The sequence below is a fragment of the Calidris pugnax genome, unplaced genomic scaffold (assembly GCF_001431845.1).
Source record: "Calidris pugnax isolate Ruff unplaced genomic scaffold, ASM143184v1 scaffold48, whole genome shotgun sequence".
In the NCBI taxonomy this organism is placed as follows: domain Eukaryota; kingdom Metazoa; phylum Chordata; class Aves; order Charadriiformes; family Scolopacidae; genus Calidris; species Calidris pugnax.
In genome coordinates, this window is record NW_015090787.1 from 247,795 (window position 1) to 263,902 (window position 16,108).

Below are 16,108 nucleotides of genomic sequence, written 5' to 3' on the forward strand. Positions count from 1 at the left end.
CCCTCAGACAAAACCCCAACCTTTTAAAAGCAGAAGACCCGAATAATATTGAAATTTGATTTAAAATGTGTATTCAGTAATTCTACATCAGTCAGTGGTCAGTGCTCTAGGAAAGAGTGGAAATGGCATAACCCTGAGAAAACAAGGTTATCATATACTGTACATTAATCAGACTACATACTGGAACTGGACAATTAACTGTATGCTAACTAGAGTATTCATCAGGGGGAGGAAGTTGTGGGGGACTTCTCGCCCCATCTTCAGAAGTTTCTGAATGGAACTTTTCTGAAGCAGAGGCTTTAAGTAGGAGTCCAACAGCCCAGCTCTGCGGGAGGCGCCCACCCACCCCAAAACCCCAGCAATTCCACCCACTGAGCTGTCTGCTCCATCCACCCCAAAGCACAGTCCTGGGGCGGTCATATTTTTAACTGTCAGCATTATCTATTCTTTTGCAGAAAAAAACCCAACCCTAAAACCCTGAAGAATATGAAAAAAATGGAAGATGCAGACCAGGACAACGTGCACGTATAATAACAGCTTATTGTCTCCAATTTAACTAATTCATGCTCTCGAAGTCAAAAGTGATGAGATGGAACAAACTGAAACAATGCCATGAGGATATAAGAATAGAACAAAATGTCTTGATGTTTTCTGTTTAAAAGAGCCCAAATGGCCTGCTCTTTCTAATCCTGCACTCTAAACAGTAGGCTCATTCCTCCATGAAGGCACCAAAGTCAAATGCAAATTTGCAAATTCTACAAAGTCAATTATGCATCAAAACCTCTGATTTTTCTGGTGAAGTCTACCTCTAAACATTGGAAAAAATTAGGTGTGTTTGTGTTTTAACATAGCCCTTTCCTCTCACAACCAATTATATAAAACAGAATTTACGTGAACACGAGTGACTGCAGGTTTCCTTTACCTTGGCTCACACAAGAAGTCCGTGTTTTCACCCTCTGCTCTCCACACCAGCCACTCCCTGAAGGAAGGGTGGCAGAACATACGTGTTTTGTCGCGCCTTTTGATCAGGAAACACGAGAGGGCCTCCATCCTTTGGCTGAAGTCCTCCCACTGCAGCTCACCACGTATCTGGCCCGCGTTAATAGCCTGGAAGATCTGCTCGTCCGTCATGGGGTGCAGGGACGCCAGCGCCACGTTCAGTATGGGCAGGGCTCGCTCAAAGGCCGAGTTTGTCATGAACTTCATATTGCACTGAAGCAAGTACAGTTCTGACAGAGACACTGGGACAACCTTGTAGCTTGCGCTTTTGATTACTAAGTGACCTTTTTGGAAAAGATCCAGAGTGAGTTTCAAATAGAGGTAAGATCCCAGGCTCCTCATGATCAGGTGGTTACTCACTTTCCCAATAATAGCTGCATCGGCTTTTCCATTTAAAGATATGTTGTTTATGATTTCCTGGCTGTTATTAATTCTGTACTGAATATAAGCGTTCAAGTCATCATGAATTTCTTTGTTGTCTGGAAAATTGTCCAGGGATATTGCGATAAAGGGCAGTGAACTTACTACTTCCTATGAGGGGGAGAGGGGGGAAAAAAAGAAAGAAAACACAAAACACAGGCATTACATTATTCCAGCGCTGAAAACTCAACAACGCATCCTTGCTACATTGCCCTGCCGGGATGAGTACCGGACAGATTAAAAAGAAATTCAGTATCTCTGCAATGGCTTTGCAGATATTGTTCCCTGATAACAAGTAGACCAGTATTTCTACATTTCATCATTCTTCATAGGAAGGTCTCAAATATTTTACTGACCAAGCTCAGCAAGGCAATCGAAGGGGATGAGCTACAGAAACGCAGAAAACCAGAAATTCTGTATGGTCTCATTTAAACACTCTCTGGATTCCTGCAAGCATCTCATAGCTGCTTAATTCTTACAAAATGCTTTAACCACATGTTTTGATGCTGTTTTTTTTCAGGGCTGCAAACAGATGATGAGATGCAGAAAGATCAATGGTAATAAGGCCAGAAAGCAATCTCATCAACATAGATAGTGGAATTGTGGCTTATCCCTTCCTAAAAAGGGAAAATCCAGAGCTTAATACAAGCAGAAATACACTACAACAAGTAAACATTGAATGGAAAAAAATCTCTTTTTTTCCCTTCGAAAGCCAGGAAACACCCTGATTTCACCACTCCTTGTATTATCAATCCTACAAGCATACTCAAGCAAGTGATTCAAAACCAAAAAGGCCTCCAATATCACACTTGTGCACAGTAAAGGAACATGCAACAACAAGAAAGGAAGGGAGGAAAAAAACCCAAGAGACTTTATTTCTAGTTCCTCCAAAACCAGTATTTTTCATTATAATGCATCTGCATTGATACAAAAGAACACTTAAGTCTTTGAGAGTAAGAAAAAATTGAAAGGTGTTTTTACCTGAAAGTTAGTTCTTACAGTCACAATGAGCTTCAGCCAGGTAGGAAACTTACAGATTACGTTTGTGAGAAACACAGAAAGTGTGTCCCCATAATCAGGTTTATGAAATTCAGCATCATTTAAACCATCAATCAAAATGATGTAATCTTCCTCAGGAATTTTCCGCTCTGAAATGTGAAAATAAAAAAGGAAAGGATGAATACAAATTCTCCTATTAAGTGACACATTTTTATCCCCAAATTTTGTTGACAGCCACCAAAATTCAAGAACTGCCAACCAGTTTTCACAGGAAAGCCACACGCTCTGCTCACGCAGGGAAATCTGCCCCGTCTGGCCACAGACTGGGGACCTGCTCCCTCTGCTGTGAAGAGAGCTGCTTCCACGGAGCAGTTTGATAAGAGTTTGCTGGGGTTTTTTATTAAGAAAATCATGTTGTTACACGCTTTCTTAGAAAATTGCCATATCAATTTTAAAAGCAAGCAAAAACCACATCCACTTTGCAGGTGTTCAGGCACAGAAAATTACAAAACCAAGAAGTGTGACAAAATGCAAAATCATCTGGAAACAAAATCCTTTAATGCAAATACGCTAGCCTTCACTTCAAGCTACGAAGTCATCCTTGAATTTTCTGGCAAAAAAGTAAATTTAAAGTTTCCATGATCTTTAGTAAGTTTCATAGAATTTTATTTTAAAACATGAAAGAGCTGTTCTATTAAGGAATCCCTTTCTGCAGGAATGTTCTGATTTATTTATTTCTCTTAGAGCATTACAATACATATTGTTAGATTCTTTTTCCACTTTTTATGCAGTTTAGACTCACTTTCCGCACTGCTTCCTGCTTAACCTACCTTTCCTGAGGCTCAAAAGTGGTTCCAACACTCCCCTTTTAAAAGCTGCTGCTGGATCCTGGACACATGACCGCAGGCTAAGCATGCTCTGCAGGTGAGGCTCTTTAATCAGAAGATCTCTGTATGCTGTTAATTGATTTGAACGACAAAGTAAAGCTGCAATACTGTGCACAAATTCTGGGACAAGACACGTGTATGTGTTGTCAGCTTGACAGTAATGATAAGCAACGACCTGGAGAATTGAAAAAAAGAAGTGTTATCCCTTCAGTATTTAAGAGGTCACTAGTTAGTCCAATTATGATAAAGTGTTACTGAGGTTCTCTTTCAACTACTAAATATGTTCCAGCGTTAGAATAATTACTGAGCTCTGCAGCTGGTCTCGGATGGCCTGTGTCAGATACAGAAAGGAAGACAATTAAATAGATTCTGACCTTGTAGGGCACCCAAAAGAGGAAGAGAAATAAAAACAGCAGGTTCTGGCAGGAAAACGTAGTAACCTGAGTTCATGCCATTGGGACACAGTGGGTAAACAGGTAAGTAACTTAAGAAGCACAAGAAAAACAACTTCAGGCTGGGACTAGCAAGGTATTAGCTATAATTAACAACATTACGGTGTCACACACTAATAACCCAAGGAGTGATTTGATCACCATCAGGCAAAAGCAGATGACTGAGGGCTATGACAGACATCCCCACACAGCAAACAGAGAAAGAGGGCAACTGGCTTTATTCTGATTGTTGCAGAGGTGTGTATTACTTAAAAATAAAACATAACATAGCCATTATTTCTTTGGAAAAAAATCAAACCAAAAGGAAAGCATGGTGTTCACAGTAAAGACAGTTATTACTTCAGTGGCTTTCGTAACATTTCATAAAATTGTTTCCAAGTAACACACATCACCTTAAAGACTGCAACAATAACCCCATGTTCTCCTCACAACTATTTCCATAAAGTACACAGCTCAGACGTTAATTATATTGACTACCTAGGCAAAAGATAAAACACTTAAAATAATCTAATGCAAAAAGAACTTCTAATTGCTTACTTCAGATTCTCAAGAATATGGAAAATAGAAAGATTACATTTAGACTCAACTGGTATCATAAAATTATAGATGGATTATACACAAATCAAACATTTTATCCTTTTTTTTTTTCCTGGAATTTTACTTTAGGAAGGTACAGTGAGCATCTACCCATAGAGAACACATGGCCACTTTTGCAAGTAAAGGACCCCAACCTTGCATACACACATAGAACAGATGTGAAATTTTTAATGTAATTCTTTCAGACCAAGCACAACTCAAGTAATAACTTGAAAGGCAGAGAAGCTACGTAGTTGGTTTCACCGGCCATGAATCCCACAAATCCACAGTTACTGCCTGTCCTCCTGCCAGTGCTGACTGGGACACCCAGTCTCCCGTCTTCCCCAGGTCAGGGGTTTGCTAACACACTGAAAAATGATTATTAACTGAAAACTCACCTTTGAAGCAAGGCGCTTCACAGAATCCCCTGCTTGATTTGGGTATTCAGGACTACCAGGACAAGTCAGTGTGTTGGTCTTCATTGTACTGGTACCACTTGTCAGAGGAGCAGATGGGGGCAACTGGCTTAAGGGAATCTCCAGACAGGAGTCACCACCTATTTTTAAAAGACAACAAATACAAGAAAGACCAAGTTTGCTGACGACAGATTTTTTTAATAGGAAAACATCACAGAATATCTTTACTGCTATAGTAAAAATTAAAACTGAACAATAGCATTAAAAGAAGCCCGCAATCAGTCTGATATATACACATATTTGCAACTTTATAATTTTAAAACAATTTAACTGACTTTTTGATCAAAACTATAGAATTACTGAAAGCAAAACCATGCTGATGTGAAGAGTTTCCCTACAAAAATTATATATGCGATGACTCATTTAAACTAATAGTTATTATATGACAGAACTCTTGGGAAATATAAACAATTTATCATCATTATTATTATTAATAATAATAATATTCTTATTTGAAGTGTCAGCAGGGGAAGCAGCAGTAAGGACAGTCACACCACCCTTCCAGTTAATGCAGGCACTGGGTGGGTGAGGTGACTGAATCTGATGGGGTTTCCACAGCTTTACTCCTGCCTCTACCACCGTTCCGAGGGCCAGGCGCGGTGCTGGGAAGCGTGAGGTGCACAGCTGGGAGGAAACACATCACCTCCCTCTTTCCAAACTAACAGGGAGCACAAGCCATGAGAACAGCCCTGCCAGAGCCCAGGGTACACGCTGCCTGACAGAGGAAGAGATTCTGCACAGTTTCTCCATTTTATGTCTTTTTTAATGGGCTGAGCCCACCAACATTGAGTGAAAGGGATCTATCAAAGCACACCATTTTAACAGTTTCTTTTTCCCACCAGAGGAAACGAGTGTTTCCCAAGGAGCTGATGAACACCAACGACCTTAAGCCAGAAAAGCAAACAACACTCTGACTCTTGAGAATCCCAGCACAAAACCTCAAACAGCGACTCAGAAAAGGAACGCACCTTTGGGGGATGAATTAGGGCTATTTGAAGCTATTTGCCTCATGCGGCTTCCATGGCAGCTAAGTGCCACCAGCCGGGAAATGATCGCAGTCTTCCCAAACCCCACGTTCCCCGTGAGGACTGCTCCCCTGTTCTCAGCTGGGTCAGGATTCTGCAGTTTTTCCTCAATGGCCTGAAACAGCCATTCTCGCCCAACAAACACCGAGTCTGTGGTTATACTGGGCACCTCGAACAGCAGCGGCTTCAGCAGAATGTCTTGAGGCTTGTAGGGGACGAAGCGGCCTGAGAAGAGGTGGCAGGGAGAAAAGTCTATTAGAAGAAACCCATGCAATAAATGCAGTAAACCAGCACTGTTTCAGAAGAACATTTCACTCAGTAACCTTGTTAATAGCGTTCATAATCAGACTTCTTAGAGCTCTCATCATGAAAACAATTAAAACTATTTTGCTCAGTTCTGGTCACCTCCACAACTCCTGTGTGAATTAAATTCTAGAGAAGAGAAGCTACAAGTATAATTTGAGGAATTTTTCACAATTGAACTTGAGCTAATAAGTTGCAGAATCCAAAAGTTTTCTTGAAAATGCATTAATAATTCTACAAATGGGGAAGTGCCAAATATTTTTCAGTTTAGGGTGAACTATGCAGCTGAGCATCTCAGTGTCAGGTCCTCAGATCCACAAAGACTTGTACAGAGAAACAGAAAATGTACAGAAAAATAAATACGGTTTTCTGTTTTTAAAAAACCTGTATTTTCAAAGTGATGTAAAAAAAAAAAAACCTGAAATATTACTACCCTGTTTTTCTGTACTTTTGAAGCCACAAGAACAGAAATCACACACCACAGCTGAAAGCGTAGTCATGTTTGATTAATTCATACATTTGGCAAACACCTAGTAAGACTTATAGAGAAAAGAAGAGTTTAGCTTTGGTTGCATAAAATACATTAAAATTTACAGAAACACTAACGTTCACTAATATAATGCTCTGAGGATTCATTAACCAAATCTGATGTTCTGCAAAGGCTGTCCCAGACCCAGGGCTGCTGCTCGAGGCAGAGACCTCCCACGCAGCACAAATCCTTGGTAAGTGACCCACCCCACGCGTGGGCTGTTGTCACTGCACACTCAGATTTCGTCTCGGTAACTTTGACTTCTCTCTTGGTAGTTCTGAATCGTTGTTACATCCTTTGTGCAGCAGGTGACAGAGTGAACCTTGCCATTGAGCTTTGTTAAGTCACACTTTCACAACATCAGATTTCAATAAAACCACTTTTGCTGATACCTTTCACAGTGGTTCGAGCGATCTGCTAATTGTTAAATTAACAGAGCCTGCAGATGACTGTGCTAGTTAAGAGGAGAAAACAAAAACCTGCATACATCACTTGCATTTAACATAAACCTGTTATTTTCAGACTCAAAGACCAGAGATATCGAAGTATGTATTAGTTATAAATAAGTCTAATGGTATTTGATCAGTTTCCTTCCTAAAACAGAATTCTAATCACAGCACCTTGAAGATTTTCAATTCAGCATAGTATTTCTTATGTTGCAGTACACTCTCATCTGAATGTCACAGGATAAAATCTGGCAGAAAGGAAAACACCCAGCACAGTTCCTGAACACTGGTATTGTACACCTTCCCTTTGGAGACTGCCCTGACCCACACTGCGCCGGGTAAGCGCACACTCGGATAAAAACCACACTCCTGGCTTATCAAAAGCCACACGTGCCATTTCTAAACCACAGCATTCTGCAGGAAAAAGTGTAAGCAAGCACCTTATTTCCAGACATGTTGAGTGATCTGTCAGGAGCACTCTCTTACATACCACCCTGCGGGACAGGGGTGTTTACCAAGCTCTCAGACCCCCCAGAGATGCAGATGTGCACATCTGTACCTTTGCTCTCCTGCGGCACCCTCCCGCCGGCGGTGTTGTGCCACGGCAAGCGAATTGAAGTGCGTAACGGAGCGTTTCGCTGTCCATCCAAGTAACTCAGATCTTCCAATTTGGTTGAACTTGTTGCTACAGTATTAAAGGATAGAAGCTTATTTTTCTCTCAGCATAAGTTACAAATAACATTATTATTTATTACAGTTCTTTCCTAAACACAGTACTTACAGATAAGCTGTTCTAGACAATGCCAGTGGTTGAAGTCATTCAGGTTATAACATTTACAAAATGTTTTCCAATCAAATTGACTAAAGATTTAGTTGGATTTTTCCCCTTTCAGGTGGCCCTCATGTCAGCCTTAACTTCCTCAAGGGGTCAACAGTTCTCATGTTCATACAGTTTCCTTTTTTACTATGAGAACAACCAGATCAGTGCCGTCAGAAGCGTTAGGAACAGGTTCAGAGATTAGCTGCCAAGTACACCAACTGTGAGGAAATATTTACATCCTTTTTTTATCCGATACCACAGAATTCTGGATAACGTTCTTTCTTTTCTTCAATTTTTAAACTAAACTGATAGCTATACAGAAGAAGAGCTGAAAATCCAGAGAACATATTTGCCAAGTTATATCAGGAATATATATTTTTTCACCAAAAATAAACCAAATGAATATTCGCATTAAACAAAGCAGTTCTCAAACTGATATAAAATCCAAAATCTTCCATCTGTTGGAAGGACGACACAGCAGGGCATGAGCAATTCAGATTTCTGGAGTGCACTGACAATAGGCCACGGGGAAGCCAGAAAGGAAAGATGCTCTGCTGGACCTGATACAAAACAGGAAGATATGAAAGCTGGGCAGTCTTGGCTGCAGTGACCACAGGCTGGTGGAGTTCAGGATCCTAACACGAGAGACCAGATCAAAAAGCAGATTTCAGGAGCACAGACTTTAACCTCCCCGGAGTCCTACTTGGAAGAATCCCATGGCACATAGTCCTGGAGAGAAGGATCCAAAAGAGCTGGTTGGCACTCAAGGATAATATCCTGCAAGCTCAAGAAAGGGCCATCCTGACAAGTAGGAAATAAAGCAACTATGGCAGGAAGTCTCATGGATAAGCACAGAGCTCTTAACTGAACACAGGCTGGATGGGGCTTTGAGCAACCTGATCTAATGAAAGATGTCCCTGTCCACAGCAGTGATGGAAGTAGGTGATCTTTGAAGGTCCCTTCCCACCCGAACTCTTCTGTGATTCTATGATACTATAAGATGATGACTGGCTGGGTGAATGAGGGGAGAGCTGGGGATGTTCTCTACCTTGGCTTTAGAAAGGCTCTGACACTGTCTCCCATGACATAGTCATGGACAAGTTGATGAAGTACAGGTGATGGATGTGCACAGGCAGGTGGACCCAAAATTGGCTGAATGGGTAGCCCAGAGGGCTGTGATCACACAGTCCAGCTGTGTGAAGGCAACTGACCAGTGGTGTACTCCAGCAGTCAACACTGGGTCCAAAACTATTTAACTTCTTCATTAATGACCTACATGATGGGACAGAGGGCAATCCCACCAAGTCTGCAGATGCACAAAACCAGGAGGAATGGCGGATGTGTGCAATGATTGTGCTGGCATTCTGATGGACCTCGACAGGCTGGAGAACTGGGCTGAGTGGAATCTCATAAAGTTCAACCAAAGGAAATGCAAAGTCCTCCAGCTGAGAAGGGGTAACCCCAGGCATCACTACCCAACTGGAGGCTGACAGGTTGGAAAGCAGCCTTGCAGAGAAGGACCAGGGTGGTAAAGAAGCTGACCATAGACAGCTATGCACTCTTGTGGCAAAGGCAGCCAACAGCACCCTTGGGCTGCATTAGGAAGAGTGTTTCCAGCAGGTTCAAGGAGGAAATCCTCCCCCTCAGCACTGGTGAGACTTCATGTGGAGTATGGTGTCCAGTTCTGGGCTCCCCAGTACAAGAGAGATGCAGATGTACTCAGCTTTCACTGAACTCTTCCCAGGGAAGTGACCTGGGAGGTCAAAACTACAGTTTCAAGTTGTAAGATGTGAATGGGGTTTGCAGTGGGATGTTCAGAGTCAAGGTACTAAGACAGCAGAAGTCCAGCTTTAAAATTAAAGTCCAGTCCAAGTTTACAGCAATGAAAGAAATCCTGAATGCAATGGATCAACACTAAAGCAATTAAATGAAATCACTAAAGACTAGAAAAAGAGCTAGAGTTGAAAAAAAAACCAAACCAATGCTCCTGTGGGTGTCGCTTTAAAAATAAGAGAGGCTGGGCAGAATTCCTGTCCATCAACTTGGGAGGGAGGTCTTGGGTTTGAACTGAGTTTGTTCAGCTTTGACCAGAGACTGAGAGAACAGCAGCTTATCCTTACTCAACAGGAGGCCACAATCGGACAGGGTGAAAGGCGATGAACACAGGTTGAAACATGGGAAATTCACACTAGATATAAAGGAAAAATATCACTAAGGATACCCAAACACGCTGCCCAGAGACATGGGGGAATATTCATCCTTGGAGTTACTCAATACTCAACTGAACAAGGCCCTGAGAGCAAACTGTTCTAACTGGATGTGCTTCCAGTGCGATGGTGGACCAGAAACGTCTGGGGGCCTCTTACAGCCTAAATTAGTCCACGCTTTTTTAACACTCCGAAAACTCAGCTCATCTATTCAGTTTAGGACTTACACTTTTTTCTTTTTGTCCCATAAAAATACTTTCATACTAACAACATAACTTCAACAGAAATCTCCTGTCATTAAGAGCATCTTTTTTTCTACCTCAGGACTTTACCTGCAACAGAGTTTGGACGAGGCATTATTAAAGAGCCAGAACTTTGAGTGTAAGGAACAGGACCCTCTCCTGCTGGCACTTCTTTTGGCAAATTCTCAGCAGTTCCAACAGCTTCCTCTTCTGCAACCGGTGAACAATTATCTGTTCTTCGATCATGACTAATCCCTTGGTGTTTTCCAGCTCTGACACTCCCATCCTTGCTCCATTCCAAACTGGACCCACTGCGATCATCATTTTCTGATGAACTCGTTATAGTTGCTGAAAAAAAGAGGGAAAAAGAGGAAAAAACCCAACTTAAGTACATATCAGAGGAAAATGGCGCCTATGGACACTACAGAAATATATACTGGTTTTTCTGTTTAATAGTGAAATTACTCTGTTTCATTTACAATGTTTTCAGTGCCTACATTAAAGTCTCACAAAATAACTGAACAACAAGTATTTATTCAAGGTTAAGCCAACACTCAATGCATTTTGAACACTTGAAAGTTCACCCAAACCAACGGGAACAGCATACCTACAAGACAGAAAACTTAGTCACTCAAAACTATCTTGGAAAAAAGTTAGGTCTAGACTACAAGTCAAATAAATTAACTAATGGGGGAAATAAAACATGAAGAAAAAAAAAGAAGCTTTGCAAGTCAGAAAAAAGTAGGTTTTTTTCTGTTTTGGTTTGGGTTTAGGGGATTTTTGTTTGTTTGTTTCATTTTTTCAGTAGGAGAGAAAACTTACCAACTTAACTTCAAGTAAGGTTCAAGGTTACTTCTGGGGTTCTTACCTTGACCCAGCTTCTAAGAAAAAGTATTTCGTTATAACTGCTGGTTTATACATGAATATATGCAACAGAGCAAAATACAAAATAGGATGAAAGGGCATCAGGATTTAATTAAAAAAAAAAAAAAAAAAATCAGTGCCAGTTCAAATAATAGTATCCATGTGAACTGTGGGTCCTTTCCAGGCTAAAATTTTAAATATTAAAGGTATATAGATATGTGACGATTCTACATTCAACTGACCAAATCATTAAGTAAAACACTGTGGCCTATTAGACCACTGACAAAATGCAGGGACTGCTCCTTAGATCCCTGGGGCTTGGCTGCTCAGAGGCAGCACCAACTGCTCCTCTTTCCCATCAACTGCTCCGCAGCCTCAGCCTTGCAGGGTGATGAGGGACTCGTAGAACTTTGCATTCCTCCAGCTTAGCCTCACATTCACAAGAAACTTAAGATCTGATGCTAAAATTTAAGAGCTTATATTTTAAGAAATACCATTAATATGACATACATTTTAGAGGCAGTAGAAGAAAAAGCTTTTCAGGCCTTCCATTCACCTTTGCACACAGCTTAGATTGCACTTCCCTAAGACAAACTTATTTCATTTTCATGTAAAAAAATCTAGCTCCTTCTAAAGCAGAAAATATTTTAAAATATGATTCCTCCTGGAGTGAAATGTAACATCAGGAAACTTCACTGCTCAAGATTTCCATACTGGAACAGTGGCAAATATCCAGAAAAGCTTACATTTTGGCCAGTAGCCCAGTCTTTTCTGCCACTTAGCTCATTGCTGAAGATTAAAACCTGCCTCCACTACTGTTATGTCAAACTCAACAGAAGCAAAGAAGAATTCAACTACAGCAGTAAAACGTTAGAAAACTAAAAGAAACGTGATCCATAAGTAAAAAAAAGAGGGAAAGGGAAAAAAGACAGATTTCCCATCAGAGTCTGCTGGCCCAGAAAACATGGTGGGAGTTAAACACAATGGGAGCCCGCATCAGTAGCAGGAAAGAGCAAGCTATTTTCATGGTTGGATGAACTCTGTCAAAGACATTAGAAAACATACACTTGTAAACATAATTTAAAATGCACATTTACTACTAATAACAAATTTCAATGCACAGGCATATTTGTATTCGAAAAAGAAAACCACAGTCATTTATCAGAGAGGTGCCTCTTATTTCCCCTCTTGGTTTCCTGCCTTTACAGATGTGAGGTTGCTGCCAGGGGGTGTTCAAACTCTTAAAAACGAACAAACGCAAAGGTGTAGATCTCCAAACAGCGAAGTATTCCAAACCAACATGACTCCTCTTTTTACAAAAGGGAAACACCACTTTAAAAAGCCTTAAAGAAGGTCCCAGATTTTAAGAAACATGCCTACACAGAAGTGCCCAACTGAGCTAGTCAAAGCTTAAGCATAGGTGCATTTATGAAGGTAGAAGTATCTTTGTACCCATGTCCTACCTGGAGAGCCCTAAAAAACGTTGTAAACAAGGAAATGACTATGGCATACTGACATAAATATTCTTCACAAAAGGTATTACTTTCTTCTAGTCATACATCTACTGTAGTCTGTTCTCAAGTTAGGCAATGACTGAAATCTGTGAACCCAAGTGCAAGAATCCTGATATACCCTTTTTTATATCAAAATGTTAATGCTATCTCAGAACTAGATCTTACCCAAAATTGACCATGGACACTGGCTATCATCAATCTATTATGGAACTTTTAATTTTCTAAAACTGAATTACGTGTTATACAAATGAGTCTTTTGACCCATGGTAAACATCTCTTTTAGGGTAACTGATCAGTAAAAATAATATTGTGTTGTAACTTATGACTATTAATTACTGCACTTTATAGTAAAATAAAGTCAGAGTAAAGTGTTATCAACTGCATTATGAAACCATGTATTATTACTACTTCTTAGCAAGTATGATCACCATGGTAGCATCCATAACAGCAGGGAGACACTTTCACCTGGAATTCCTTCTTATAAACAAAAGTTGTAAATAAAAAAGTATTAAATTTACAGTCAAGGCAATGAGGCGTCTGAAGTTCACATCATCAAATCTAGGCATTTAAGATTTAGAATTGCTTCCCTTTTTCAGCCCCCCTAAATTTAGTCCATCAGCTAGACTTCAAGAAAATGGAAAGCTCACTGTTGTATATTGAGAAAGCATCAGCTATGGTGGCATTTTGTGCTTTGGTTTTTGTTGGTAAGCATAACAGCTGTTATAAAATAAATTTTAAAAGGGATCAATCACTTAAGGAGTCAGCATTTGAAAAAAATATTGACTAAAGCAATAAAGTAGAATAAACCTTCCTACAACAGTTTATAACAGCATGAAAAATATGGGTTTTACATCTTATTCTGATTTTCCAGAAAATAATATTAAAGCAGCTACCTGGGTGTCTACAAGGTATTAGAACTGCACCAGAAAAACAAAAGAGAAACGCACACCTAAAACCAGCAGCTGTTACAGCCAAAGAATAGGATTTCAACCTTTTGATTGCAAGGGATTTGGAAGGGGATCCATGGACAGCATACAACTGAACACAATGTCACGAAGCAGCTATTCAGACTTGGACTGTTAAGAGAATTTCCTCTTGATTGCACTGCTAATTAAGACACTTACCTATAATGCCACTGTCCTTGCTCTCCAGGGTGGAGCTGGGGCTGCTGATGGTCCCACAGGGACTGCCTTTGTTGGGTGCTGCTTTTCCAGCGGAGCTGTTGAGGGTGGAGCAGGGGCTGTCGGTGCTGGGGGACGTGGTGCTGCTGGTCAGGGTGGAACAGGGGCTCACGCCTTGGCTGGCCACTGCGCACTGCATTGGGAACAAGCACCAACGCTTACTGCACGGTGGGGCACGAGGCTGCCCTGAAAACTAGAAACTTCGAAGTAAAGCACAACAAGAACGAAGCAAAGAGCCCGTTTTTCAAGCAAAAACGTCAAGAAGCAGAAGGTTTATCTTGATGGGGAACCTTAATGAGATATTTTCAGATTACTCTTAAAAAGCGACTTCTGAAGGAAAAAGAGAATTTCACAGTTCAGTGGAAGAGCTGCAGTGAGGCAGATTTCTTCTCTATTAAACATTTTACTGGATACTCTTCCCCTCCATCCCCAGTATTTATTCTTTGGTTTACAAACACTAGAACTGCAGTCTTACGCACCATCAGTGAAACCCAAACCAATGCACTAAGATTTATGAGGCCTGGGACTAAAAGTAGAGAGAGGAAGGGGAAGACAGAGAGGCTGGCAGTGGCTGTGCAGTTCTGGTTAGCACAGGAGTTCATATGGACTGTAGCTGATTGTTCTCTCCAGTTCCTCTACCCACCAATGACAGACTGTCAGGAAAGAACAAACACATATGCCCCCAAAGCATCCTCCTATTTTAACAAGCCACCATCTTCCAGTCTCATAAATCACTGAAATAGAATAGAAGGGAAAAAAAACGTTTGTCCTAAATGCTAAAATAAGGCAGAGAGAACCCTAGAAGCTACTCACATTCATAGTCAATTTAACTTCCAGAAATTATGTCTACCTTTTTTTTTTTTAAGGATGCAAGATCAACTTATAATTCCAAACAAAAAAGAACACTTGTTATAATTAATTTACAGTTCTACTACCATATGTCTATTAAAATGGATTGTATTTTGGCAAGTATCAAGTAACTACAACTAGCAAATAGAAGAAATAACATTAGTCCTCTCAGAAATAGGATGAACATTAAATACATTATTTTTCATTATCCTACCATGACTTCATTTTTCTCTTCTATATGAGCAGAAGTTGAGATCCCTTCTCCCAGCAAAAATCCCAATCTTGTCATCAGTTCTTGTGCTGCAGGAGAACAACTTGAGTCCTTATCAGGCTTTGCTTTGGAGTGGGGGAAAAAAGTTGATGAGGATTAGTGTCTTACATTAGGAAACTGTTACAAGAGGTAGAAAAAGTACAATCAAACATAAACACCAGTCCTTCCGTCAACAAAATATCTAACAGAGAAGTTAATGCCATTTAAACTTCCTGTCCATGAGACTTTAAATTGTTGGTGGGTCTGGGATCCTCCACATATCTGCACAAATTCAAGGGAGAGAAAGCCCACCCTACCAGTAGAAATAGACATGGTGCAGTGCAACCAGCTCATCACTGGACTGATGATCGACGTGAGTGTTCTCCTGACAGCAGCATTAAACCCAACGCTACCACAGCTCAGTGTCAGACTGAAATTCTACCCCAGTACCTTTTTATAAAGTTGTCTGTAATGTTAAAACCATGAAAAGTAGAGGTTACCAAGGCAGATGTTTCGTAATCTCACAGATAACACTACAACCAACACCATACATTTTTGTTGTGCTTGTTATGCGAAGGATGTGACGCCAGCTCTAAATGTCCCAGCTTTCTGGCTGCAAAAATATTTAATTTGATCAGTAGAGAACTTTAAAATGTCTTCTGGTGTCCAACAGATAGAATGAGACAAAGTTCAAAAGGGGGCAACCTCCACCAAAGCCAGCCCGCCCTGGGCTGCCTGGGGAACGCAGCGGGGGGCTGGGGTGTCTCCCAGGCTGAACTGGGGCCTCTCCCAGGCTGAACTGGGGTGTCTCCCAGGCCGAACTGCCCCTTTCCTTTGGTCTTTCCTTCACGGCTTCAATAAGGCAAACGAGCGTCAGGACAGGATCCGCTCTTCACTCTAACACCAGACACAGCTGACATTCAGTGGCATTTGCAATAAACAGCACATTTTTCCCCAGGCTGCAGATTGTAAGAAAACCATAGAAAACAATGATTTTGACTGAAGAGCTTGACCAGTAACCATTATTTCAAGGACATTTCCATTTTATGAGTGACATAAAACCCATGGT

At 40.8% G+C, this 16,108-nt stretch overlaps 1 protein-coding gene across 3 annotated transcripts in view; it reads right to left on the reverse strand.

Moving 5' to 3' along the window:
* The window catches only part of TANC1 (tetratricopeptide repeat, ankyrin repeat and coiled-coil containing 1), a 53,144-nt gene that overhangs the window by 16,005 nt on the left and 21,031 nt on the right, over nucleotides 1–16,108 (reverse strand). For all 3 annotated transcript variants that reach the window (XM_014966522.1, XM_014966520.1, XM_014966521.1), the window contains exons 4-12: nucleotides 15,004–15,125; nucleotides 13,884–14,073; nucleotides 10,472–10,729; nucleotides 7,672–7,797; nucleotides 5,778–6,059; nucleotides 4,732–4,889; nucleotides 3,249–3,480; nucleotides 2,401–2,567; nucleotides 923–1,530 (exon numbers count right to left, since the gene is read on the reverse strand). In XM_014966522.1, the coding sequence (XP_014822008.1) occupies nucleotides 923–1,530; nucleotides 2,401–2,567; nucleotides 3,249–3,480; nucleotides 4,732–4,889; nucleotides 5,778–6,059; nucleotides 7,672–7,797; nucleotides 10,472–10,729; nucleotides 13,884–14,073; nucleotides 15,004–15,125 (2,143 nt within the window). The remainder of the gene's footprint in view (nucleotides 1–922; nucleotides 1,531–2,400; nucleotides 2,568–3,248; nucleotides 3,481–4,731; nucleotides 4,890–5,777; nucleotides 6,060–7,671; nucleotides 7,798–10,471; nucleotides 10,730–13,883; nucleotides 14,074–15,003; nucleotides 15,126–16,108) is intronic.